The 23,909-nt window shown below is 56.0% G+C and overlaps 9 protein-coding genes across 10 annotated transcripts; 4 read left to right on the top strand and 5 right to left on the bottom strand.

The window, feature by feature from the left end:
• Positions 1–189: 189 nt before the first annotated feature.
• Positions 190–2,598, bottom strand: IUM83_02373 (Spindle pole body component; the record flags this gene model as incomplete). Its single annotated transcript, XM_067926284.1, has 1 exon — positions 190–2,598. One exon carries the CDS (start codon positions 2,596–2,598, stop codon positions 190–192), a length of 2,409 nt encoding a protein of 802 aa, XP_067796391.1.
• A 399-nt stretch (positions 2,599–2,997) lies between these two features.
• Positions 2,998–4,895, bottom strand: IUM83_02372 (uncharacterized protein; the record flags this gene model as incomplete). Its single annotated transcript, XM_067926283.1, has 4 exons — positions 2,998–3,140; positions 3,216–3,327; positions 3,401–3,525; positions 3,587–4,895. The coding sequence occupies 4 exons, from the start codon at positions 4,893–4,895 to the stop codon at positions 2,998–3,000; spliced, it is 1,689 nt and encodes a 562-aa protein (XP_067796372.1).
• Positions 4,896–5,291: 396 nt separating this feature from the next.
• On the bottom strand, positions 5,292–6,215 carry IUM83_02371 (HECT E3 ubiquitin ligase; the record flags this gene model as incomplete). The annotated part of the gene is made up of 2 exons (XM_067926282.1): positions 5,292–5,926; positions 6,032–6,215. 2 exons carry the CDS (start codon positions 6,213–6,215, stop codon positions 5,292–5,294), a joined length of 819 nt encoding a protein of 272 aa, XP_067796373.1.
• A 498-nt stretch (positions 6,216–6,713) lies between these two features.
• IUM83_02370 (myosinlike protein) lies at positions 6,714–8,741 on the bottom strand (the record flags this gene model as incomplete). The annotated part of the gene is made up of 1 exon (XM_067926281.1): positions 6,714–8,741. One exon carries the CDS (start codon positions 8,739–8,741, stop codon positions 6,714–6,716), a length of 2,028 nt encoding a protein of 675 aa, XP_067796734.1.
• A 1,561-nt stretch (positions 8,742–10,302) lies between these two features.
• On the top strand, positions 10,303–11,358 carry IUM83_02369 (tRNA (guanine-N(1)-)-methyltransferase; the record flags this gene model as incomplete). Its single annotated transcript, XM_067926280.1, has 4 exons — positions 10,303–10,312; positions 10,385–10,818; positions 10,890–11,066; positions 11,143–11,358. The coding sequence occupies 4 exons, from the start codon at positions 10,303–10,305 to the stop codon at positions 11,356–11,358; spliced, it is 837 nt and encodes a 278-aa protein (XP_067796496.1).
• Positions 11,359–13,242: 1,884 nt separating this feature from the next.
• IUM83_02368 lies at positions 13,243–14,544 on the top strand (the record flags this gene model as incomplete). 2 transcript variants are annotated; one of them, XM_067926278.1, is made up of 7 exons in its annotated part: positions 13,243–13,308; positions 13,373–13,418; positions 13,710–13,750; positions 13,831–14,034; positions 14,093–14,197; positions 14,271–14,361; positions 14,495–14,544. In XM_067926278.1, the coding sequence occupies 7 exons, from the start codon at positions 13,243–13,245 to the stop codon at positions 14,542–14,544; spliced, it is 603 nt and encodes a 200-aa protein (XP_067796362.1). The 2 variants fall into 2 exon arrangements, with proteins under 2 accessions (XP_067796362.1, XP_067796363.1); XM_067926279.1 differs by having other exon boundaries at positions 13,710–13,762.
• A 314-nt stretch (positions 14,545–14,858) lies between these two features.
• Positions 14,859–18,546, bottom strand: IUM83_02367 (Alkylated DNA repair protein alkB 8; the record flags this gene model as incomplete). Its single annotated transcript, XM_067926277.1, has 3 exons — positions 14,859–16,697; positions 16,774–16,798; positions 17,057–18,546. The coding sequence occupies 3 exons, from the start codon at positions 18,544–18,546 to the stop codon at positions 14,859–14,861; spliced, it is 3,354 nt and encodes a 1,117-aa protein (XP_067796361.1).
• Positions 18,547–19,263: 717 nt separating this feature from the next.
• Positions 19,264–20,683, top strand: IUM83_02366 (Equilibrative Nucleoside Transporter (ENT) Family; the record flags this gene model as incomplete). The annotated part of the gene is made up of 2 exons (XM_067926276.1): positions 19,264–19,585; positions 19,659–20,683. The coding sequence occupies 2 exons, from the start codon at positions 19,264–19,266 to the stop codon at positions 20,681–20,683; spliced, it is 1,347 nt and encodes a 448-aa protein (XP_067796602.1).
• Positions 20,684–21,426: 743 nt separating this feature from the next.
• Positions 21,427–23,783, top strand: IUM83_02365 (uncharacterized protein; the record flags this gene model as incomplete). The annotated part of the gene is made up of 3 exons (XM_067926275.1): positions 21,427–21,478; positions 21,565–21,814; positions 22,964–23,783. The coding sequence occupies 3 exons, from the start codon at positions 21,427–21,429 to the stop codon at positions 23,781–23,783; spliced, it is 1,122 nt and encodes a 373-aa protein (XP_067796359.1).
• Between the last annotated feature and the right edge of the window lie 126 nt (positions 23,784–23,909).

Here is a 23,909-nt window from a genome sequence, read left to right as displayed (position 1 = left end):
ATGGGGTGCTAGGTTTTCGTGTGCGGCACATCATGGACGTGGTGTGGCGCACATGAAAAAGATGTGGGGGGAGGTTGACACATGGCTACATTTCGTGTCAATCAAGCCTGCCTGGAAGTTGAAGTTGTTGGATAGGCGCAACAGGCTGTGGATGTGGAGGTGGTGAGGTTATACAGGTATCCTGCTGGTCTACTTCTTGCCGTGCGCGGCGGCGTCCTTCTCGAGGTGGCGGTTGCGCATGGCCAGCTCGTCGTTGCTCTGCGTGAGCTGCGCCACCTTCATCTTGCTCTCGATGAGCTCGCCCTGGAAGTAGTCGAGCTCCTGCTCGAGTGCCACCACCTTGGAGCTGAGCTCGGCCGACAGCTTCTCGGTCTGCTGCACCTGCTCCTGCAGCCGCGTGAGCAGCTCCTCGCGCGCCATGATCTCGCTGCTCAGGCGCTCGTCGTGGTCCACAGAGAGGCGGCGGTGCGTCTCGGTCGCCTCCTGCAGTTGCAGCTCGCGCTCGTGCGACTCGTTCTCGATCTGCGTCTTCGACGTGCGCAGAGCCTCAAGCTCCTCGCGCAAAGCTTCGGCCTCACGCTTCACCTCGTCCACCTGTGCCTGCAGCTCCGCGGCCTTCTCGTCCCCGTTGGCCTCGGACTGAGCCAAGCGGAACTCCAGCTCTTCCACGCGGGCCTGCAGTCGCTCATTCTCCGTCTTCACGTCTTCCCAGAGACGCTCAAGCGCCTGGTGCTTCGTCGTTGCCTCCTCTAGTGCAGCTGCACTGGCAGTCAATTGGTGGTCGCGCAGGTTCTCGAGCTCGTGCTGCGTCTCCTGTAGTTGGGTCGACACGTCGCGGACCTGCTGCTGCAGCGTGCCGATAGTGGCCTCCGCTGCAACAACGTTCTCCTCTGCGCGCTCACGCGCTTGATCAGCCTCTTCTAACTTCGTCGATAACGTTTGGCTATCGCTCTCAAGCTCTTCGAGCGCATTCTTCACCTTCACGATCTCTTCTTGGGCGTTGGCACTCGCGATCTCTGCCTCACGCAACTGCGCCAGCAGTCGAGCCTTCTCCTCCTCCATCGCAGTCATAGCTCCATCGAACTTGAGCAGTTGGCGCTCCAGCCGCTTGTTATCGCTCAGAGCGGTCTCTAGTGCCTGTGCTTGCGCTTCAGTCTCCACAGCTTCAGCATCGCCTAAATCATTGCGTGCAGACTCAGCCCGCTGCAATGCAGCCGTGGAGAGCTGCAGTTCTTCGTCCTTCTGCTCGATGGTAACTCGCAGCTCCCGTAATTGTGCCTCCAACTCGCTGTTGGAAGATGTCAGCTCCTGAATCGTAAGGTTGAGCTGTTCCGCCTCCTTACTCTGCGTCGCGAGCAGTTGTTTGAGCGCGCTCAACTCCGCAACCAAGTGCGGTTCCTCAGCGTCCACATACTCGTTTGCTGAAGAAGCCTCCGAGGTGTCGTCCTTGATGGCCTCTTTGATCTTACTATCCTCGAGATTTTCTCCTTCCTTGTTGTCTTCTTCTTCGTTCTCCACATCAGCGATTGTGTACATGCCATTCGCAGCTGGAGTGTCGTCGTTCTTCTTTTCAGCCGTTTGGCAAGCTTCGTGCTCGAGTTTCAAGGCGTCGAACTGCTCTTTCAAGGTCATGTAGACAAGGAAGTCAACCTGCATAACCCCATCATCAGCTTCAGAGCTCGAGCCGCCAATTCCTGCTGCCATTCGCGTTAGGCGCTCAATCTCTCGGTCTTTTCGCTCGATGGTAGCTTCAAGCTTCACGTTTGCAGCCTCGCTCTCTCGCAGTTGAGCTTCCAGGTTCTGCAGGGCCTTCACAAGTTCATCACGCGCATTATCAGCCGCTGCAACGGCCTCTTCCGATGTCGCTGGGTGTCCCGCAGTGCGAATAGCATCAGCTTTTCCTTCATCAAGCCCAATATGTTCCGGAATGGGCATGTCGATGTTGCGGCGACAGTTTGAGGCCAACGAGGACGCACGACTGTTGTTTGTGTAGGCCGACATCTCCGACCCCATTTCGCTCGTGCTGTCCTCGACGTAAGACCTCTCATGTCCTACGCCATCACGGTCGCGATTCACCCGAGAGCTCACCACGGTGATTGAGATGCAAGCTCGAGGGTCATCAGTGCACTTGGTAGTGTTCAAGCGTACGCTTTCCTTGCCTGAGTCCTTCGAAACAGGAACGAGCTCCGCCAGATCGAACTCGAAAATTGCTAGATTTTTCCCATGTTCGCCTACGGTGTTGATGTGAATCTGAAAGCGCTTAGCCTGGAAGAGACCCGACTTGGCCATGTAGAGTGTGCTGGAGAATGCTACCATGTCGCCCCAGATAACTTCGCCGGTGTCACCGCTTCTCGAGTGTGACGATTGAATCGCTCTTGATCCGTTCAACCGTCTCAACGAACCATCGTCGCCAGGGTCAGCGGGTTGGTAAACTGCAGGTTTGGTAGGGATTTTTTTCTTCCGCCCCATGATTACAGCGATCAGCTCGGTGTCATGCTTGACAGCCAAGTTAGCATTCAGTCGGTGCACCACGAGCTGCACCTTGAAGCCCACGGGGGCCTTGTTCGACCGCTGAGCAATTTGCACGAGGCGACTCATGGTGACGGGTGCACGAAGAACTCAACGGAGCTTCTCCAGTCGAGTAAGCGAGCGTCAAGAGGCTTCGGTTTGTCGACGTCAATCCCAAATGGGAAGTCCGAGAGCTCGAGTCGAGAAGTTTTCGGCGGGGACGATGCGCCAACGTCCCGGAATAGAGGAATGGCTGAGCACGCCACGGTGACAAGCGTGACCTTGAGCTTTCGGTTGTCCTCAGAATGGTTGGCACTATTTTTGCGGGTGGATTGTCTTTAGTGATCAGGGAGGGAGTGCGCTTCTTCTGTAGCCTGAGATAGTTTTAAACGATTTTGAATAATCAGTTTTCTTTTAGTGATGGTAGTTAAGCTGCTGCTGCTGCTGCTGTACGACGGGAGAGTAAGGTGGAGGGAGGAACGCGAGGTCTTAGTACGCCATACGCTTCTTGCGTTCAATGGCGTCGTACGTGTTGGACCAAATGTTCTTGATCGTCTCGTAGTCATCGCTTGCAAACTTGGCAGCCACGAAGCGAAGTGATGGCACCGTCAGCGAGAAGTAGTGGAGATTGCCTGTGGGGTCATTGGGATATGGAAGTCAGTGGCCGTCCCGGTTTGTTGCGGCAAGTGAAAACAAAATATGCGCACCATAGCCTTTGTAGATCTTGCATTTAATCGGCGAGATCTTGTGGTCTCTGCACAGGCGGAACGACTGGATCTGGGTGTGCACACCACGTTTCTCGTACAGAGCGATCACGCACTGATATCGCAACATCATACAAGTGATTTAGTTCAAAGCTCACCGAATCGCGAATAATGATAAAGAAACTAACCTCGTGATAGGCTGCTCGCGATACGAAGAGCTGAAGAACATCCATTTTGGAGCCTCCAAATGCAAAATACTTGGTTGTCCAGGTTGCGTTGCCCGACGTAAGATTACCAACGCTAAATGTGCCATCTGAAGAAGTTCACAAAAGTTAGATCCAATTTGCACAAAGCAAAATCGTGTAAATACGTACTGGAGATTCTCGTCAGGACTGTGCCTTGCGTAGTGTCCCGAGTGTGAGGGCCGCGCTTGAAACGCATGCGCAGTGGTCGCGGAGCTGCCTTGATCATGTCCAATATGGCAATGTAGGACTCATTTTCGACACTCTTCCGATTGATCGCCACCACGGTGCTGCTAATGCTTACACCAACGCGGTCTGCAGCTCCATTTTCAACAACAAGCTTCACCACAGCGGTTTCCTTGCGTTGATTAGCCGCGTTCCAGACGTCAACACGCTCCATGAGCACACCAAGTTTGCGACCACTTTCGAAGCGAACATCATATTCGTCTTTGTTGCATTCCTCCGGGATTTCTCCTTCGTCACCATAGCCGTGGGTTGCTTCTGAGGGGGGATTCGACGCTCGACGCTCATTACCACTTCCTCTTGTTGTCGAGGTCGTTTCGAAGTCGTCCAGGTTAGCAAAGTTCGAGCTCATAAAGGCATCGTTACCCTCCAAGAAGTACGGGGTGTTGTCTTCGCTGTTGGTACTTGCGTTAGTGTTCACGTCTCTGAGAGAAATCCTGGATTGTAGGGGCTTGGCGGAAGCAGCAGCAAAGCCCTCCGACGAGAAACCCAAATGCGAACGCTGCTCTTCTTGGGTCGGGCGTCTACCTCCAAAGGAAGACAGTCGGTCATTTCCACCAGACGATTGCGCCGCCGACGTATTCGCGTCTTCGGGGAAGTCGAATGGCGTTCGCGGGGTTGAGCCCTTCGGGCTGAAGGGGTCGAAGTCGACAATGGTAGACTTCGGGTCACGGGTTTGGTGCGACGGCGCAGGTGTTAGCGTTGGTTCAGGAGCACGGATACCAGCAAAATTGGGCGACGTAGCGAACGGATCAGCAGGTTTCATGACGTTCTTGATGTTGTCGTACATGATCGGCTCACCGCCGTACGTTGGCATTGGCATCAGCTTGGTAGGAGCATTGCTGAGGTTCTGCTGATAGTGCGGCTGCATCATCATGGCTGGTGCGGGGGCGGGCATTTGTTGCTGGTAGGGGTTGTACGTCGCGAACTGCTGAGCGCCACCCAAGCCACCAAACGCTGGCTGGCCTTGCTGGGTCATGAAGTTGGCGCCATTAGGGTACATCGGCTGCATCGGTTGCTGTTGCTGAGGCATCATCATACCATTTCCACCGCCCATGGGGCTACCACTCGCAAAATTGTCGAAAGGGTTGGCCATCGGCGGATATGCCGGTCTGGGTGCCGTGGCAAAGTTAGAGGCACTGTTCGACGATGCTCCAGGCTTCTGCATGGGGTCCAGCATGGCAAACGGGTCGTTCATTGTTCCGACGGAAAGTGTGCTGGAATCGGACTCTTGGCGAACTGTGAGAAAGCAGGAAATGACCGAGCACTCTCGAGCACTACATCGCAGAAACTGCTTCGTATATATAGCGAAGCTCCACGAAGAGAAGTTGGGACGACGCTGCTGCAGTTCACGCGCAACGGACTGGAGGCGCATAATTAGCGCTCAATCGCGGCAAAACGGACGGATTCTCGTTGAAGTGTGGACGTTGAGCGATGCGAATCCTACATGCCGGAGTGTAGGAGTAATCCAGGAAGCACGTTCGCGTGCCTAGGATGATTGATAAATGATAAATTTATTTAGTGCATGTTTAGTTTCGAGCTAGATAGATCCGTCTTCATGTGAGCTGCATGCAGACCTGGTTGTCGTGTGCACCTACCAGAAAATGTCGTTCGAGCTCGAGGTGGGGTTTGCAGGAGGGTTAGTTGGGGCGGCGGCAAAGATATCGTCGACCGGAGCCAGCGATGTATTACCCGCAACGAAATCGTCGACGGTAGTAGGCTCGCTAGTGGCCGACGCGGAAGTAGGGCCCCCGGCCACGCTCTTCAGCGAAATCTTTGCCGTGTGGCCTGTGCCGGCGAAGGCTCCAGCATTGAATCCGAGGTTCTTGCGCGCGGCTTCTTGAGTCGGTCGCTTTCCGTGAGCAAGGCGGCTTGCAAGAGCACTAGACTTGCTTCCGGAAGTCGGTGCAGCGGATTGAGCACCAGGGGAAGAGGCGGGAGCCCCACCGCCTAGGAAGCTGAAGTCGAGCTCAGCAGCAGGGGGTTGCGGAGCACCGAACGGATTGGCGACGGGATCGGGGGTTCGAATAGGTTCCATTGACGGGTTGCTCGACACCTTGGCGCCACCACCTCCACCGATACCCTCCAAGAAGTCCATGGAGGCATCGTCCACCACAGGCTTCTTCTCGAGCAGCTTCTGGATGTTGGCGTACATGACTGGGGCTTGCTGAGGCGGCTGCTGACCAAACGGATTCATCGGCTGGCCCATGCCAGGGCCCATGCTCATTCCTGGAGCACCGGGGAATTGTCCGGGCATCATTCCACCGTGAGGGGGCATACCAGCCATATTCATGTTCATATTCATGCCGCCACCGTTGAAAGCTGGCGGGGCACCCATTCCCATGCCCATGCCCATGCCCATGTTGCCATGAGGAACCGGCATGCCCATTCCGACGTTCATCGGCGCGACTGGAGCAGGTGGAACTCCTACCGGGGCATGGTGGGGCTCGCTGAGAGCCTTCTCGGCTGGAGTCTTGGTCGACGCGATCGGGTTGAGGAAATCGAACGGGTCACTCATGTTGCTGCGCGTTGGTTGCACTGGTGCTAAAAAGCTGGAGAATTGAATAGTGAAGTGGGCGATGGCGACGTTTTCAGCATTGTCTAGGCTACACTCTTCCAAGCTCTAACAATAGGAAACGAAGAGTTTGATAAGGTTCGGGGCTCGTAGGAGGATGAAAGCGACGAAGTCTTCGCGTCTTAGCTCCTAAAATTGGTGAGCGTATTCGAGAGCTGAGAGTCTGAGCCCAACGGATACATGAACGATAGACTACACCGGCAAAGGAATACTTCATTATGAACATCCTAAGGTTGCAATGTTTTTTGTGTGTGCAGGTACTTGTTGCAACGCGGGCCAAATAATAAACTTCCATAGCGCCTGCCTGTCGCTCGAATCTCCTCTGTCGTACCTGTCGATACGCCTTTGGTACCAATGGGGCTGGTTGGGGCTGGTCCGCTTGTCCGAGCACGCGGCGACGTCTATACTAATACTTCACGCGTAGATTCCAACTTGTCCCGCTCAATCGTACTTCTCCACAAACGGCGTCGGGAAGGAGTATTTTTCGTTGTTGTCCGACTCGGACGCCCTCTCCGACGCAGTCGTCGAACCGCCCGTTCCTCGGTACGACTTGTGTTGGTCCGTAGGCAGGCGGATCTCCATCTCAGCCACACGAGTCATAGTCGTGGTGAGCAGCAGCATGGCCTCGTTGTACTGTTTTTCTTGATCCGCCACACGGGTCATAAGAATCTTGTTGCACTCCTCCAGCGTCGCTATGCGGTGCTGCAGCGCACTCACATCCGCAGCCTGGTGGTCGCTGTCCGTGAGACTCACAGTCGTGTCACTAATGCCAGTGTTGCTGCCGTGCGTGCGGCCACCACTCGGCACTCGAGTCGGTCGTGCACCCGCGGTGTTTGTGCTGTAGCGCAGGTTCATCTGTGGACCGGGGACGTTCGACGGTCGGCCCATCATTGAGTGCGTGGACTCCGCACGAGTCGTGCGCGCACCAGCCATACGAGAACCGAGCGGGTTGCTCTGGCGGGAGCTGTTGTAAAGCATGCTGCTGCTGCTGATCGTGTCCGTTGCTTCGGGCACCGTCGAGGGTGCCGACACGGTCGACGGAGCCGGTAGTGAAGTAGTCGTGCGCAGGTTCGGGCCCTTCTTATCGTTCGGGGGGCCTGTGCCAGACACATGGCTTCCAGATGCACGAGCAGCGCGGCCGGCCGCACCCGAGGCGGTGCTTGCCGACATCGGGCCGTTGCGGTGGATCCGGTAGCAGTCACCGCAGACCGACCGCTTCTTGGAGTAGTTGGGCAGCATGATCTTGCCAGCAACGTGCTTCTTACACAAATACGTGAAGCAGCCCTTGCACTGGTACTTCTTGCGAAACATGGAGAACTTCTTGTAGCACACGCCGCACACGCCTGCGTTGTGGTCGGGCTCATAAATCGGTCGACCGTAAGCGGAATCGTCAAAGTTAGCGGGTGCTGGTGCTGGTGCCGTCTCGCGGGCACTCTTAGACCGCGCGGGTCCCAACGCAGGCGGGCCGTGCGCTTGCACAGACGGCGACGCCGTAGGTGGGGACAGTGTGTCCGTCACCAGCGGCTGCGTGGTAGCGGTGGAAGAGGAAGCGTCGTTCTTGCGAGGAATGGACACGGACTTGGACAAGTTCGACTGCGACTGCACCAGCGTGCCGTCCACGAAGCTGAGCGTCGTCACCATGTTCTGGCTGTTCTCGAACGGGTTCGTCGAGGCGCTGAGGTCGAACGCCGCGCCGAGCGGGTTGGACGGCGGCAGGGACGCATTCGGGCCGCTCATGGACGGCGGGTGCAGCATGCTCTCGCGCAGTAGCTGACTCTGCATCTCGATCTCCCTCTTGACGCCCTCGTAGTCGAACGCTTCGTCGTCGTCCTCGCTCAGGTCCAGGTAGTCCTGCTCAGCGCGCTGAAGCATCTCCATGGCGCCCTGGGGGAGCTGCATCTCCTTGGCGAGCTGAATCACCGTCTTGCCCGCGGGCGTCTCCTCCATGAGCGAGCTGGGGCGCGCGTCCACAAGCAGCCGCAGCGTCTCGAGCGGCGCGCGCGCCTTGACGGCGATGTGGATCGGCAGGTACTGGGCGTTGTTCTTGGTGATGACAGCCTCGGGGAAGGCCGCGAGCAGGGCGCGCACGGCCGTGGGGGGCGTGTCGTCCTCTGTGCAGGCCCAGTGCAGCGGCAGCATGCCGTGGTGGTCCTTGTGGCGCGCGAGCTGCGGCTCGGACGCCACGCGGTCGATGAGCGTGGTCCACTTGCCCATTTCGGCCAGGCGAATGCCCTCCTTGAAGTGCGGGCGCGAGCTGCGGTCGACGCCCAGCGAGTCTGCGCGTACGGAGCGGCGCGTGTCCTGCGACTCGCGGTGCTGCTGCTGCTGCTTCTTGGCGGCGCTGGGCTTGGGCTGGTGCTGCGGCTTCTCGCTGTCGCTGCCGCTGCTGGTGCTGCTCGTGTCTGTGACTGCGGTGGCCGCCTTCTTGAACTCCGGCGCAGCTGCTGCGGGCTGCTCGAGGGCCGCCATGGCTGCTGGCAGGGCGGAAGCGGTCGGTGCCTTTCTGGTTGTGGCCGCGGGTTCCCTCGCGGCGCCCGGCGCGTTGTGCGCTCGTCGCCGCCGCACAAGTGCATGGGATCGCAGCCGCCTGCCTATGGCGCATCATGCGTGACTTGCTGGCCACAATTGGACGCGAGCAGCTACGCTAGCGGGTTTGGCGGGGGTATGACGGACAGTGGGGGAGGCAGAGACAGCAAGGTGTATAAGGAGCCGCATATGGTGTGACGTTCGTGTGGCCGCTATATGACGGAGCGCAGGCCCAGATTGTGGAGACCGAAGGTCTAATCCGAAGCGCACAGACTTGCAACCGGACGACGACGGGGCGGACGCCGACACCAATGCTGATCGCCACTTGCCCCCATGCCCCCAGACGCTGTGTGTCACCGCGCTGCACACGCTTTCGCATTCGCCTGAGCGAAGCCATGCCTACAGCCGCCGTGTCTCCATTTGCCGCAGCGACTTAAGCTGCTGGGGGTCGCAGGATCTTTGAGGCGGTGTCAGCGTATTCGTTACGCTACGCGGTGACATGCTCGCGCGCCGCGGCCGTGGCCGGCGGCATCTCGACCGAGCTCTTCATATGGCAAGAGAGACAGTGCCTTGGTCCCACCCCGCATCAAGCCCTCCGCGCGACCGTCGTGAAGGAGGCGCGTGGGCTCGGCGTGCGCTGAGGACAAGCCGGCGTGGATGGTGCTGTTGCCATAGAGTTCTCTCCTCCTTAACAGCTCCATGGCATCGTTATTAGGCTATCCCCGCTGCGCCGCCGCATTTGATCAGCGTGCACACTGCCATTGCTTCGACCGTGTGCTCATGTTGAACGTCTCCGAACGGAAGGCCCAGTTCGTCTCCGCCGTTGCGCGCATCCAGCTGCTCGGGAGGATGTCTAGGTGCACGTTCATGTATCCGTTGATATCATGCTGGAGGCACCCGCCAGGCTGGCAAGGGAGAAAGAGGCCTTTTCCGCTGGAGGAATCTCTCGAGTGCAGCCATCGCCCGTCGCATTGACTCATTCTCTCCGAGTCGGCAACCGGCTCGAATGCCGGTGATTTGCCTCCAGATCTCACTCTCTCTGTCCGTCATGGAGTCCATGAGGTAAACGGGCCTCCGTCACGCAACCAAAGTCGAAGATCTTGCCGCTGGACTCTGCTGGCATCGCATCGAGCGAGACACTAGCAAGCATTGCGACGCTAACGAAGCGCGCGCCAAGCAGCGCCAACTTCAAGCTGGACGCATACGTTATCCAAGACAAAGTATCCGGACCAAAGTGTACCACATCCCGCACAACTCTCCGCCCTCCCCCATCGCTCAAAAGTAACGACCCCCTACATCACGCATTGACCACCTTCCGTTCCCAGAAATGATACCCACTCGCGAGACTTCGCCCTCCCGCGCGTCACAGGCCGATGCAGCCGACGCCGCTGCGTCCACACCTTCCCCTGTGACCTGTCAACCACCCAGGAAAAACTCAGCGTTGCGGGCGAAGCGCCCGGCGCGGGAGCGCCAGAGACAACAGCGCTATGAGCTGCTGCACAGCATGACCGCAGGTTCGAGCTGTTGCCATTGGAACGGGCTGGTTGCGGCAGTCTAACAGTGATTGCCATTTATCATTCGAGCAGACGAGCGCCAAGCCTTCTTGAAACAAGAGAGCACGGACAAGGAGGAAGCTCTGCAGCGTCTGCAGCGTGCGGCGGCGACCGACTCTGCCAACCAGCGGATCGCCATCGACTTGGGCTTCGACAGCATCATGAACGACAAGGAGATCCGAAGCCTGGCCAACCAGCTCAAGCTCAGCTACGGGGCGATCAAGCAGATGCCCGACCCGTTCCAACTGCTCTTGTGCAACCCCAGCGAACAACTGGAACACTCTCTGGAACGGTTTGGCGCCAGCAATTGGCACATTCAATGGCGGCGAGGTGCCGACAGCGTTGCAGAGCACTTTTCGCCGGAGGAGCTTGTGTACCTGTCGCCTGACTCGCCCAATGTGCTGGAAAAGATGGATCCGACCAAGATCTACGTGATTGGCGGCATCGTGGACAAGTCCCGCAAGAAGGTGGGGTGTCTGCGGCGCTAATGAAATATATTGGTTGCTATGGATAGCTAGCTAACTGGAGTTGTGCACAGGGAGCAACGCTGGACGCAGCTACTGACGCAGGCATCACGACAGTTCGACTGCCGATTCAGGAGAACATCCCGGAGCGGTTGGACCACATTTTAAACGTCAACACGGTTGTCGACGTGCTTATCAACTTCCGCGAGCTTGGTGACTGGTCGAGAACGCTGGAGATCGCGTTGCCACAGGTGAGATCGCTGAATTGTTGCCGTTGAAATGAGTGGAATGGAAGTTAACGGGTAGCAAAATGAATGTCATGAGCAGCGCAAGCGAAGTCAGATCGGCCGGAAGGCCATCCGCCGGCGACAGAAGCAGCAAGCGCGGCAAAACTCGCCAGCAGCGCCTCCAGCGCAGGACGCCGATCCCGCTGACAACATCCAAATGCATAGCAAGCAACGGGACATCGAAGCAGGAAACCCAGAAGCAGAGCTATCATCTTTCCGAGACTTGAGTCTCTTGCTGGAGGATGAAGTGGCATGATACTGTACGCAGCTACATGTAAAAATCAACGGCAGCTTGCCAGATGAACGAGCCCCAGTTGTTGAAGCAGTCCAATGCAGCCGAAAGCTGCGACTTGTGAGAATAGTTTTTGGGATAGAGTGGCCCTTGATTTGTACGCAGAGAGCGGCGAGAGAGAGAGAAAGTCTCACTTGCGATGGAGCCCGCCACCACGTCGTTCTTGTCGGTGCCGCCCTCTTCAGCCTCCAGTCTGCTGTTGTCAATGTCTACGCGTGCAGCTTCGCCTCCTGCTGCAGCCACGATGGCTTCAAGTCCATCCGCTGCCAAGTCTCCGGTACAGTTGCGCCGTTGTGCTGTCCACGGCTGTGGCAGTTATCCGCAACGCACAGGTTTGTGTCGAGCTCACGGAGGTGAAGGTGGTCGGCTGTGCCTAGTGGAAGGCTGCGACCGTCGAGAGCAAGCCAAAGGTGTCTGCCGACTTCATGGCGGTCGCACGCAGTGTCGAACTGATGGTTGCGAGAAGGCTGCGCAGAGTCGTGGACTGTGTCGCGCGCACGGTGGAGGCGAAGGGAAGCAGTGCGTTGTCGAGGGATGCACTCGCAGGGAGCAAGTGAACAACCGCTGCAGGGTTCACGGTGGAAAGGAGAAGTGTCGGGTGCGTGATTGCCTCAAATTTGCTCACCGAGCTGGAATGTGTCGGGAGCACGGAGGCGGGGAAGGCAAGAGGTGTGTTGTGGACGGATGCATGCGACGCCGGCAAGCCAAGAACAAGTGCAAAGCACACGGCGGACAGGTGTTGTGCAATGTCGAGGGGTGCAACAAGTGTTCACACAGAGGAGGTGTGTGTCGTGAGCATGGCGACGGGACGGTTTGTCGAGTGGAAGGCTGCGTTAGGTATGTTCACAAGGGTGGAGTGTGCCATGCGCACGCTTCGGCTAAACAGAGCTAGCTAAACAGCCACAGCTGGGGACGAAATGCACAGCCGCATCTACTTGGCCAGAAGTCAAGTTGTGGGGACAGCTGAGGCCGCATAGGCTAATCCTTTCCAGGCCGACGGAAGCGATGATGAGAGTGAGGACACGGTCATTCTCTTGACGGGTCTTATCTGTGGAGGCGTGAAACCGGTTCGAAAGCTTGACGAATTACCTCCTTCTTTGGCCGTTGGTCCGGGCCGACAGCAACGTTGGGTCATCGTAATATGCCATTTCGATGCCCACAAGTGACGATTTCTTTCATCTCGCTAAACGTATCGGGAGGAGGGCAGGGGCATTTACTGTGAGCAGATAATCGCACGGGGCACGGCTTTAATGCGTTCGCTGCTCCTTGTGAAACAACACACAGCGAAGTGCGATCTGTGTGATGCATTGGGAGATGATCTAAGCCGTCAGCTTAAACGTTTCGAGGACGACACAATTTGGCTAATTATGCTGGTGCTTGCTTAGGAGCTATGCACATACACGCCATGGAACGGCTCCGGTGCGAAAAGTGCTACCAGTAGCGATTTTAGCCTTGGCCAAATACGAGGAAAACGTTGCTTATCATCGGTCGGAGCAGCACAGAAAATGTTAGTCGTAGTAGTATCGATTTCGTGAACGCGGCCTCCTCATCACCTGCGATAACTGGCACTATGAACACTTGGAAAAGAACAAAGGGATGTGGAAAATCAGTCGGACGGACTAGCAGGGCTCCCTATAACGATGTTTTCTTAGCATTTGCTAAGATTTACTATGCTGCTATTACAGGAACAAATCTACTGTTCGGTGGCCCATGTGACTTCAGTGTTGACGGCCAACAAAAAATAGCATATTTCCGAAGCTTGAAAACGTGTTGAAATGTATTTTTGACAAGCCAGGAACCTCATTCTGTGCTGGGAAGGGAAACATTTAATACTGCAACCAAGGCACTATGGCCTTCCTGGCCACCGAGGATCGTTTTGGGCCAGACCTGGACAGATACAGACAGGGTGAACCTGTAAGTCTTCAACTCTTCTTTTGAAGACGGCACGATTTGACTCTTAATGTTGCTGTCTGTTTAGAATCCATGCACATACACGCCTGAAAACGACGAGGTTTTGCTGCCTGGTGGGGAAAATCCAACCGGAACCTTTGGCTACCATCGGTCTGAGCAACACGAAAAACCATCCCATTTCGTGAACGCGGCCTCCTCATCACCTGCGATAGCCGCCACATTGATGGCTTTAGAAGAAAACTCACTCCAGCGCATGCATGAAACCAGCGTGCCAACTCCTTGCACCTATACACCGATAGTAGAAGGGCAATTTCGGCGCGTCTACACAATAAAGGAGATCTTCGCCGAGCGTAAGCGCACCGCGATTCAAAGAAAGCTGGTAAAAGATGGAGATGCGATGACAGCTCAAGAACTGCATCTCGCTTTGGGTCCTGGGAGCTACAAAGTCAGTCAAGACGTAAGAGAAGGTTATTCTTAAAGATAAGCTTTATGACTGCCGGTCTGACTGTTGTTGGTGATTTGCAGACAAACCAAGAAATAATCGCCACTCCATTTACTTTTTCACACGAAAAGCGTCACGGAATTCTGGACAACACTGCCGCATTGGGGCGAGTAGGGTGCAGCCCAGGTCCAGCGCTTTATCGAGTCGAAAGCAGTACAGCCGTTCCTTCAGTTTCGACTGTAGCAAGTGCACCATTCCGATCAAAGCATGCTGCTGCATTTATTACGGTAAGGATTCAAGGTTTCTCTGACTACTCGTTAGATCCTCATCGCTATTGTGGTGCAGCGAGTGCGCAGTGACAGTCAGCTGCACCAACAACAGAAGAAAGATGCCGCACTTTACTCGAAGGAACTAGCAAAATCTTATCAAGAGCTTGGTGCAAGCGTGCAGGTAACGATTCTTTGATCCCCTTGTATCTTCACGATTTCTTTTTTCACACTCGAGCATTGTAATTTACGTGCAGCGGCTTGGAAACCGACTTGCATCTCCAGAGCTTCGTGAACAAACCTTTCGGCGTTTCGACAAAGATTTGACTGCAGTTGAAGCGTATCGACGTGGACCAGGCAGCTATGACTCACCATGCCAGTGCAGTAGCCCTTCTCGACAAAAAGCGAACAGTGGTGACAATGTCAAGATTGACAGAGAAGTGTCTACTCGGGCCGATTGCTCTCCGTTGCCGTCTATCAGACAGAAACGAAACTCGTCTTTTGGACGCGTGGCAAGTCGTGATTTACTGACGTCCATGATCGCAGCAGGGCATGCCAGTGCGCACACCATCGGACCAGGAGTATATGACGCGCATTCTTCCTCCTTCATTTTGCCCACACACAATCTGGGATACAAGCAGGAGATACAGCGACTGGAGCCCAAGTCAAGGCATCAAAGAGCGACTAGAAACCGAGCCAGGTCTGCAGATAGTGAAGTCGATGAGGATACGATGAGAAGATTGAGCCGAAAGGAGATGTGGAATGTCATGAAGCAAGGGCCAGCGCTGCCATCGTAGCTAGTCTACTGTAGTTATGCACAAAACTTTTTTTTGGCTGCTACTCTATCAGCTCGTTCGTCGAAGAATCACAGCCCAGTTTGACTCGTCGTAGTAGCTCTCCTCCACCTCGGCGTTGCCGGCAAGTGCCACCAGACTCTCGAGCTCGCCATGCTTGAACATGTGGCAGTATCTCTGTACCACCACGCGCTCTTGAATTTTCGAGGTCGATTGATCATCAACGTTACTGGTTGCATCCCCTTCCTCACTTGAGTCCTTCTGGGACTCTCCAGCTTGCCCGCTAGTCTCTGCAGCTTCGGCTTCAGTCGAGGATTCTTCAGTGGAAAAGGCGAAGCGCTTGTCAAGGTTCCAAGGCACCATAAAATCTTGCCGGCCCTCCTCAAAACGGCGACGAGAGCCCTTCATCTGCTCATGTGCCCATGCGTAAATAATTCCACGACCACCCACACGCAACACACGCAGGAGCTCCTTCACTGCTGCCAGTCGGTGGCTAAGAGTACTAAGATGGTGTAGCACAGCAATCGACAGTGCTGCATCGCACGAGTTCGAGCGCAACGGAACAGCCAGCGCGTCACACACCATGGCCTCCAGACCGCGATCGCTGCAAATTTTCACAAGTCGCGAGCTGCGATCACCACCCACTACAAAACTCTGCGACGCATCTACACACTTCATGTACTTGCCGTTTCCACACCCGAGATCTGCGATCATAGATCCACTGGGAAGTGACGACACGAACTGAGCCACCCTCGGCCACGGACTGTGGCGGGTGCTGCTGAAATGCGCTGCTACTGTTTCGTAGAATTCGTGAACATACTGTTGCTCCAGCGCAGTCGGCGCCAAGCTAATCGTATCTTCAGCAGCAGTCTCCTGTTCATCATGGTCGGCATTCTCCTGGCCATCCCGACCCGGGGTGTCACAGTACTTCGGAAATGAGCACTCGCACGGCCCCGATCGGATCTTGCGGAACGTGATGCTCACTCTCCGTTGACGGCTCACCTGTTTTCCATCGATCACGTCAAACGTGCGCGGCACGATAGCATGCTCCCACTTGTAGCGACTGGCACCGCTCATAACTGCCAGGGACCGCGCTGGTAGCAATACGCCTTCATTCCGCACACCGTCCGGGTGCCGGAAATCCATGACCACTTCACTGCAGATACTCAGCGACGCAATGGTGGTCGTAAACGCCGAATGGGTGTCCAAGTGGAACGCGATGCCCTGCCCCGGCAAATACTCGTTCACCGTAATTTGATCCGGTTTGTCGCCATCCATGATCCCGCACTGTGCGATCTTCTCGATAATCGGCTGTAGTACCTCCGGAATAGGCTCTTTCATCGGCTGGTCGGGGTCGCACCGCCTCGTGTCGTAGTTAAACTCGTAGCCGAAGTGTTGCACCTGTCTCGCTCGGATGGTGTTGGCCCAGTGAGCTCCGTTCTCCCGATCGAAGAACGCGACGCACGCGGCCTCCTGTTCCTTGGTGATAAACTCGGCCTCGAACCTAAGTCCGGGCACTCTGAGTCCCGGGGGATCCCCATTACGTTGCACGTTGTGCACTCTCAGCAGGCGATCACGAGCCTCCTGGTCCTTCCGGGGCATTGCGAATTCCGCGTACATGGGGCGTCGTCCCAGCAGCTCGCAAGGCTTCTCGTGCAGCATCTCGCGCAGCTTCTGAGCCGCCTCAACACTGGAAAGCGCCAGCAACACCACGCGACGAGACCCTGTGCCGTAGAGCACGCGCTTCACGACGGAATCGGCGTCTGGGACAGCGGAGACTGCATCGGAGCTGGACTGCAGCAACTGCAGCAGGAACGGCACGAGTTTGGGCTCCGCGATGGCCTTGTCCTTGATGCGGCGGCTCATCGTGAGCTTCAGGAAGCTGCTGGGCTGCTCATCGGCCACGAAGTCCGTCAGCTGCAGCTGCGCAGTGTCAGCGGACTCGAAGGTGTCGCCCATGATGCACGATTGACCCACCAGTGGACGATAGGCTATGCGTTAAGTGACACTCGTGCGTGTTTATGTATCCAAATCTAGCCATGTATACTTACACAAACTCCAAAAACACAAACCATACATAAAATGGATACATTACCATGTACATGCAGGCAGGCTGCGTAACCACTTCACTTTCATCAGGGCGCAGTGTTTTTTATGGGTGGAAACGGCGGAGTCGCGTTGTGTTTCTGGTGGGCTGAGGTTGGTCAACTCCACGCTTCTCCTCCTCGTCTTGGCGCTGCCAGACGCACAGCTTGCCGTAGAAGTCCGGGGACACGATGGTAGGGTCGAACGGGTGCCAGCGCACGTCTCGCGTGAGGCCGCTGGGTCTCATCGCGAAGATCTCGACCAGGTCGCCAGAGATGCTGTCGTACACGTACACGCGGCCGTCAGCTGAGCCCGTGTAAATGTACTTTTGTGCCGTGGAGTGCAGCGGCGAGAAGTAGCAGCGGATGAGCGTCTCGACGACCATGTGCCCGCGGTACGTCATGACGGATCTGTCGTCCGGGTGCTCTATCGGCACCAGATTGCGTCCCGGATACGCCTGGTAGCGGTAGTCCCACGAGTACGGTCTGCGGAAGGGCGCCAGTTTGTCGTGATCGTCCGAGGAGAAGCTCTTTCGGATATCCCAGAGCTTGGTGGTTTGGTCCTTCGAGTTGGAGATGAAGTAGTATCCGTCGTCTCTCGACGAAATGTGCGTGATGCCGTCTGTGTGGCCTGGGAACACGCCCTGCGGCTTTGGGTTCGACTCGGAGAGCACGCGACGGTCCCACAACTTGATCAACGAGTCGTCCGACCCACTCACAAACACATTGGAGTGCAGAGGGCCGTCCACAAATGCAATAGCATTGACATCGTCGTGGTGGCCGACGACGTGGCACATTGGCACGCGGGTCTCCATATCCATCAGCACGACGCTGCTCTGCGACGTTCCGGCCACGAACTCCGTGCCCGACGCGTTGATATCAATGCACCAGACGCCGAAGCGCCCGAACCGACTCATCCTCATGGCGTGACTGTCGCCCCTGCCTCTCGTCGGTCGAGCAAGGGGGAAGACGCACTCCTTCCCGTCCTCGTCGAAGTCCGTGCTCACCATTCTCACGTTGCTGTTGATGGTCGAATACATGACGTACTTGTCGTCGGGTGTGAACTTGGCGTCCGTGACCGTCCAGCTGACGTCGCGCACGGGTAGGAACGCCGCGCGCCTCCAGTCAACGGTGTCGTACAGCATGATCTCGCCCCTCTGCCCCGCCGTGAGGAACCTCGAGCCGGTGCTGTTGAAGCCCCCGCAGTACAGGCGGTCGCGCACCGTGTCCACCACGCGGCAATGCTTGTTCTCCTGGAAGGGCATAAAGGTCTCCTGCAGCCTGATGAGCTGCGCCTGCGACGACGCACCCACCTGCTCGCGGTGGCACAGCGTACGGAACAGGAGCTGCTTGCGGTCGGGCGAGCCCGCCACGGGGTCCTCGTTGTAGCCACGCAGCTGGTGGGCGATGCGCTCGAGCGGCAGCAGCTCGCGCTGCTTCTGCTCGAACGCGGAGCGGCGGAAGGCACGCGGCGCGTACGCCTCGCCGTCGAACACCTTGTCCAGCTGCGCGCGCTCGGCCGGCGACAGCACGGGCGCGCCGTCCGCATCCTCGAAGGTCAGCGAGGCCGACTCGCCCTCGTACTCGGGCAGCCAGTCGCTGTCGTCGCCGTCGTCCTCCTCCGAGTCCACCCAGCGCAGCAGCGACGACATCATTCCGAAGAGGAGCTCCCCACCCCAAGCAAGATTTCTTTCAAGTGTCCGTCTGTCCGTCTGTCGGACATGTTGGCAGCATCATCAGAAATGGTCTGCATAATCAAATTCTGATTCAGAATCGCGGCATTTGATTGGACGAACCACTTCAACACGATATGCTTCGGGCTGCAGACTCATTCGGAGCGAAGTTATTGTAACGTTAGATCCGAGCTGGTGTGCGAATGCGGCTTTGGCGTGTCCATTTGGGATCTTAGCGTGTTTCTTGCGTGGGGTTCGGCCGACGTCCCTTCCTCTACCAATTCGCGACGGTTTCCCACAATTCAGCCCCACGCCTTCTTCACAGACCCTCCCTAAAGTTTTGGCCAGACTAAAAAGGAGCACCACAACAAGAGTTTGAGGACAGGAAATAACCACAAGTTGCGCCATCAGGTGGACTTCCGGACGACCATCAACCAAAGTATTCTCCTCGTGTCGTGATGGTGCGTTCATCCACGTAACGAATACTCACTGCATGCAGCTACCACGAACACGAACGTTTTCGTGTTCGAGCTTGGTAGACTTGGCAGTAGCTGTACGAGTATTTTTGCCGCCTCCTTCACATGGTATTTGTGCTTGCTGGACGCAATCCCGACAAACTTCAACTAATCTCTGATTTCGCACTTAGCCGAGACAACTTACACATTTGACAAAATACATATCCTTCTCCAGCGGAGCAGCATGGGGGGCAGGCAGCACACGTCGCGCGTGGTGTTCGCCATCTTCTTCTTCATCGGCATCGGGTCGTCGCTGCCCTGGAACGTATTCATCACGGCGCAGGCCTACTTCCAGCGGCGGCTGGCGGGCACCTCGTACGAGGACTCGTTCCTCAACTGGTTCAGCATGGCCTTCAACGTCAGCACGCTCATGACGATGCTCGTGCGCACGGCCGTCATCGCGGAGCGCATGGCGGGCGCCGTGCGCACCGTCTTCTTCTCGCTCATCGTCATCATGGGCGTCATCTTCGTGCACTGCGCCTGGACGCGCATGCCCGAGTTCAACGGTATGCTCACTCTTGACAGGCATTGACACAGTACAATTACGCTCTAATTTGCGTCATTTTCGCTGGGTTTTAGGCTATTCCTTCTTCCACACGACCATGACGAGCATCCTGCTGGTGGCCTGCGCGTCGACGCTCATGCAGGAGGGGCTGCTGCGCATTGTGGCGACGTTCCCGCCGCAGTACACGCAGGCGGTGGTGAGCGGCCAGAGCTTTGCAGGACTGGCAGTGTCGCTGTCCAACTTCATCATTTTGTGGGCGGGTGAAGATGATACGAGACTCTTCTACGGGCTGCACGCTAATGCGGACCTGTGCGCGTTCCTGTACTTCGTGCTGGTGTTCATCACACTCGTATTGTGTCTGCTGGCGTTCGCGGTTCTGACGAGGATGGCGCTGTTCCGCCACTATCAGAGCGTCGACCACCCAGGGCACCACCAGAAAGAGTATTTTGACGATGCGTCGAGCGAGGCAGATACAGTGGATACCTTGGACACGTCTCCGCGCAAACGATTGCTTGACGAGGAGGACGGCGGTGAAGGAGCAGGAGAAAATAAGGTGGACATGTTGGAGATTGCCTTTAAGATCCGTTCTTACGCGGCTGCGACGTTCTTTATCTTTATCGTGACGCTGGGCGTCTTCCCAGGCATCACCTCGGCGATCAAGTCCGTTCATCCGGAGAAGGGCCTCTTTTTCGACAAGTTGTTCACGCCGTTCACGCTCATCCTGTTCAACACGTCGGACTTCGTGGCGCGTTTGTCCGCGTCGTGGTGGCCCGAGTTGGGACAGAAGAAGGTGCTTCTGTCCAGTCTGGCCCGACTGATATTCTTTCCGCTGTTGATGCTGTGCAACCTGCAGAACAAGTCGCACGAGGTGATCACAACTGTGGTCTTCCGCAGCGACATGCTGGCCATGCTGTTCATGGCCGGCTGCGCCTTCTCCAACGGACTGTTGTGCACGCTGGCGTTCATGGAGTACCCCGACCGGCTCCGCACGAATGCAGAAAAGGAACTGGGCGGCAGCATCATCTTTTTTGTGTTGTCTATCGGCCTCACCGCCGGCTCACTCATGTCTTTCGTTCTGCGCGCCATGTTGAAGCCATAAATCATGGACTGCTGCGGGACTCAACAACCACTAAAACTTGAATATACAAGGGCGTCAATAACGCTAATAACAGACACCACATTAAAATATGCGTGCTGTTATCCTAAAAAATATTTGGCGTTTTGGGCAATCAAAACTATGCATCGTAAGTACTCGTTAACGTGCTATTTTAATATTTAAAAACTTTTTAGATTCTTGAAAAAAAAAATGAAATTCATGCTAACGATACATTATCGGTAGGAGCTCGAGATCCGGGACCTCCCAACTAATGTTCTTCGAAGTACTTGTAGCTTACGCGATCTTCTCCTGACATCATGATCAGATGGATCCTCTGAACGGATGAACCGACAACTTAAAAAAAAAGGGGTGAAATCCATGTTAGCATACTCTAGGTGTTCTACCAGCTCAGGACTGGTAGTGTCGCATTGGACTAATAAATGTAGACATGAAAACCTCGCTTTAATAAAAAAGAAAATTAATAGTAATTTAAAATTTATGAAGTGCCTCTCATTGCTTTTTTAAAACCATGAGGGGATTAAAAATTCTGACGGGCATTTAAAGAAACTTTTAAATTACTGGGGTATTTCACAGTGAAAATGTCACTAATTCCCCTAATTTTTACATTTGAAATAACGGTCAATTATTTAATCGATAATCCCGAATCAAAATTATTAATATTAATCCTGTCCAATTGCAGTTTTGTTCACAAAATTGCTTATTGGTAGGTGTGGCGCAGGGCGATCATGTCGTCGAAGCTCGAGTACCTGCAGCGCTACATGTCCGGCGGTGGCGGCGGTAGGCACCCAAACCCCCTTATCCCCACTCCTCCATACACTTAAGATACTAACGTAACTATCGGCACCTTTCTTCTGCTGCTGTAGACGCCGCGGACTCCGAGAAGAAGAAGAAGAAGAAGGTAAAAAAGACAAAGAAGTCCAGGTCTTCTTCCGCACTGGGCACGCGCGTGGTGGACGCGGACGAATCATGGGAGCACTCAGCGCCCAGCCGCGAGGCTATCGAGAAGAAGTGGGAGCTGGACGCCGCGGAGGACGAGCAGCCGCTCGTGGTGGCGGCGGACGGCGAGGAGCTCGTGGACCCGCAGGATCTGCCGGTCTACGTGGACTCGGACAGGTACCTGGACGAGCTCCGGGGCGAGCAAAAGGGAGAAGACGACGGAGACTTGTCTCCACCTCGGAAGAGGACGGGGAACCGGCGTCGTGGAGGTGAAGACAGCGAAGGGGACGAGTCTCCGCCCAGAAGACGGAGAGGTGACGACGCCTCTCCGCCCCGGAGGCGGTCAGGTGGTGACAAGAGAGAGAATTGGAGAGGAAGGAAGGACAGTGATGAGGATGCGTCGCCACCGAGACGTCAATCACGTGAGCAGCCACGACGATCGCGTGGCGGGCGTGAGGAGGACGCGTCTCCACCTCGTCGGCGCGCAGAGCAGAAGGACTCGTCACGTGGTAGACGTAGTGGTGACGGGGATGATGCCTCTCCTCCTCGTCGAAGCAGAGCGGATTTGTCGAGAGGAAGACGGGAGGTTGATGACGATGCGTCACCACCTCGCCGCAGCTCCGGTAAAGCAGAGTCGTCACGGCGCACGCTCGACGAAGACATGAACGATGCATCACCACCTCGGCGTAGTACGAGTAAGATGGGATCAGGTCGACGTGCACGTGACGAGGATAGCGATGATGCTTCTCCTCCTCGCCGTGGTTCGACGAAGGAAAAACCGTCTCCACTTGTCGAGCGCAAGCCTGCTTCTGTGAAAGATGAAGATGCTTCACCCCCAAGGAGGACTCGCAGAGATGAAGCAGATGCGACTAGAGATGATCGGAAACGCCGCCAGTCCCCGCCTCGATCGCCTCCTGCACCCGATCGACAGCGTCGCGTTGATTCGCTAGGTCGGGATATTCCCCCTCTTTCTAGTCGCGGTGAAAAACGATCTCGGTCAGCCTCTAGGATTGATGTCTCGAACGGGCGTCGGTACAGCAAGCGAAGCAGAAGCAGCAGCCAACGCCGTGACCGAGATCGTGATGCTAGCCCTTCTTACCCTAGAAGAAAAGAACGTAGAAGCCGTAGCCGATCGCCACGTTCTCACCGTCATCGCGATAGTCGGTCGCCTTCCGTGCGACGCCAGCGTTCTCCAAGAAAAACAACAAGATGGGGATCACCACGTCGAGGAGAGTCCACCCGCCGACGCAGTCGTAGCCACAGCCGTGGAAGACGTCATTCTGTAACTCCTCCTCGCCGCTCGCGTTCTCACTCACGCTCCCACAGCCCCAAGCACCGCTCGTCGAGGCGCGACTCCGTTGAGCGGAAAGAAAAGCCTGCCAACCGCGACCGTCCTAGGGACTCACGCGTAGCTTCGACCGAAGTTAAGAGTGAATCACGGAAAAAAGAGGTGCAATACGGTGATGCTGACAAGGTGAAGACGGAACTCAAACCCAAGGGCGATGAAGAGAAGAAGGCTGGCTTGTTTACTGCGGCTGAGTTCGAACATCAACGTAAGATCGCAGCAAAGCGTAAAGATGTATTACGGGGTGTTGATGCCTCTGAAATGGGAGCCAATGCCGAGACGGTGTATCGTGACAAGCGTGGTCGTAAGCTGGACATGCTGAACGAGATGGTTCGCCAACAAGAAATATTGGACGGCAAGCGGAAGCGTGAGGAACGTGAAGAGTACGAGTGGGGAACTGGTGAAGTTCAGAAGCGGGAGCGGAAGTCTCAACAGGAGCTGCTGGAGCAGATGAAGAAGACGCCCTTTGCCCGTCATGAAGATGATGAGGAGCTTGAACGTAAGCGTCGTGAACGCGTTCGGGCTTTCGACCCTATCAACAGCAAGATTTTCCAGGAGGATCCTCTGGCTGAAGGCAAGAGCAAGAAGAAGAAGAGCAAGAAGGACAAAAAGAAGGCCAGCAAGGCGAAGCCGAAGTACGCAGGCCCCCCAGCTCCGCCGAACCGCTTCGGGATTCTGCCAGGTTACCGCTGGGATGGTGTTGTACGCGGCACGAACTGGGAAGAAAAGATAATGATGCGGCAAAATGCTAACGCGGCCGTCAGCGAGGAAGCCTACAAGTACGCTGTTGCGGATATGTAAGGGAGCCATATTCACACCCCGAGATGAGAAAAAAAAATCAATGCGGTTACTGGTTAAACGAGATTGTACTTCAGAATTCACTGTTTGTGGCTAGGATGTGAGGGCATGGTATTAACCTTGGCCGCT

The sequence above is a fragment of the Phytophthora cinnamomi genome (assembly GCF_018691715.1).
Source record: "Phytophthora cinnamomi strain GKB4 chromosome Unknown Contig16, whole genome shotgun sequence".
Taxonomy (NCBI): domain Eukaryota; phylum Oomycota; class Peronosporomycetes; order Peronosporales; family Peronosporaceae; genus Phytophthora; species Phytophthora cinnamomi.
The sequence above is the reverse complement of the archived record's forward strand: the minus strand, read 5'-3'. Positions and strand labels throughout refer to the sequence as shown.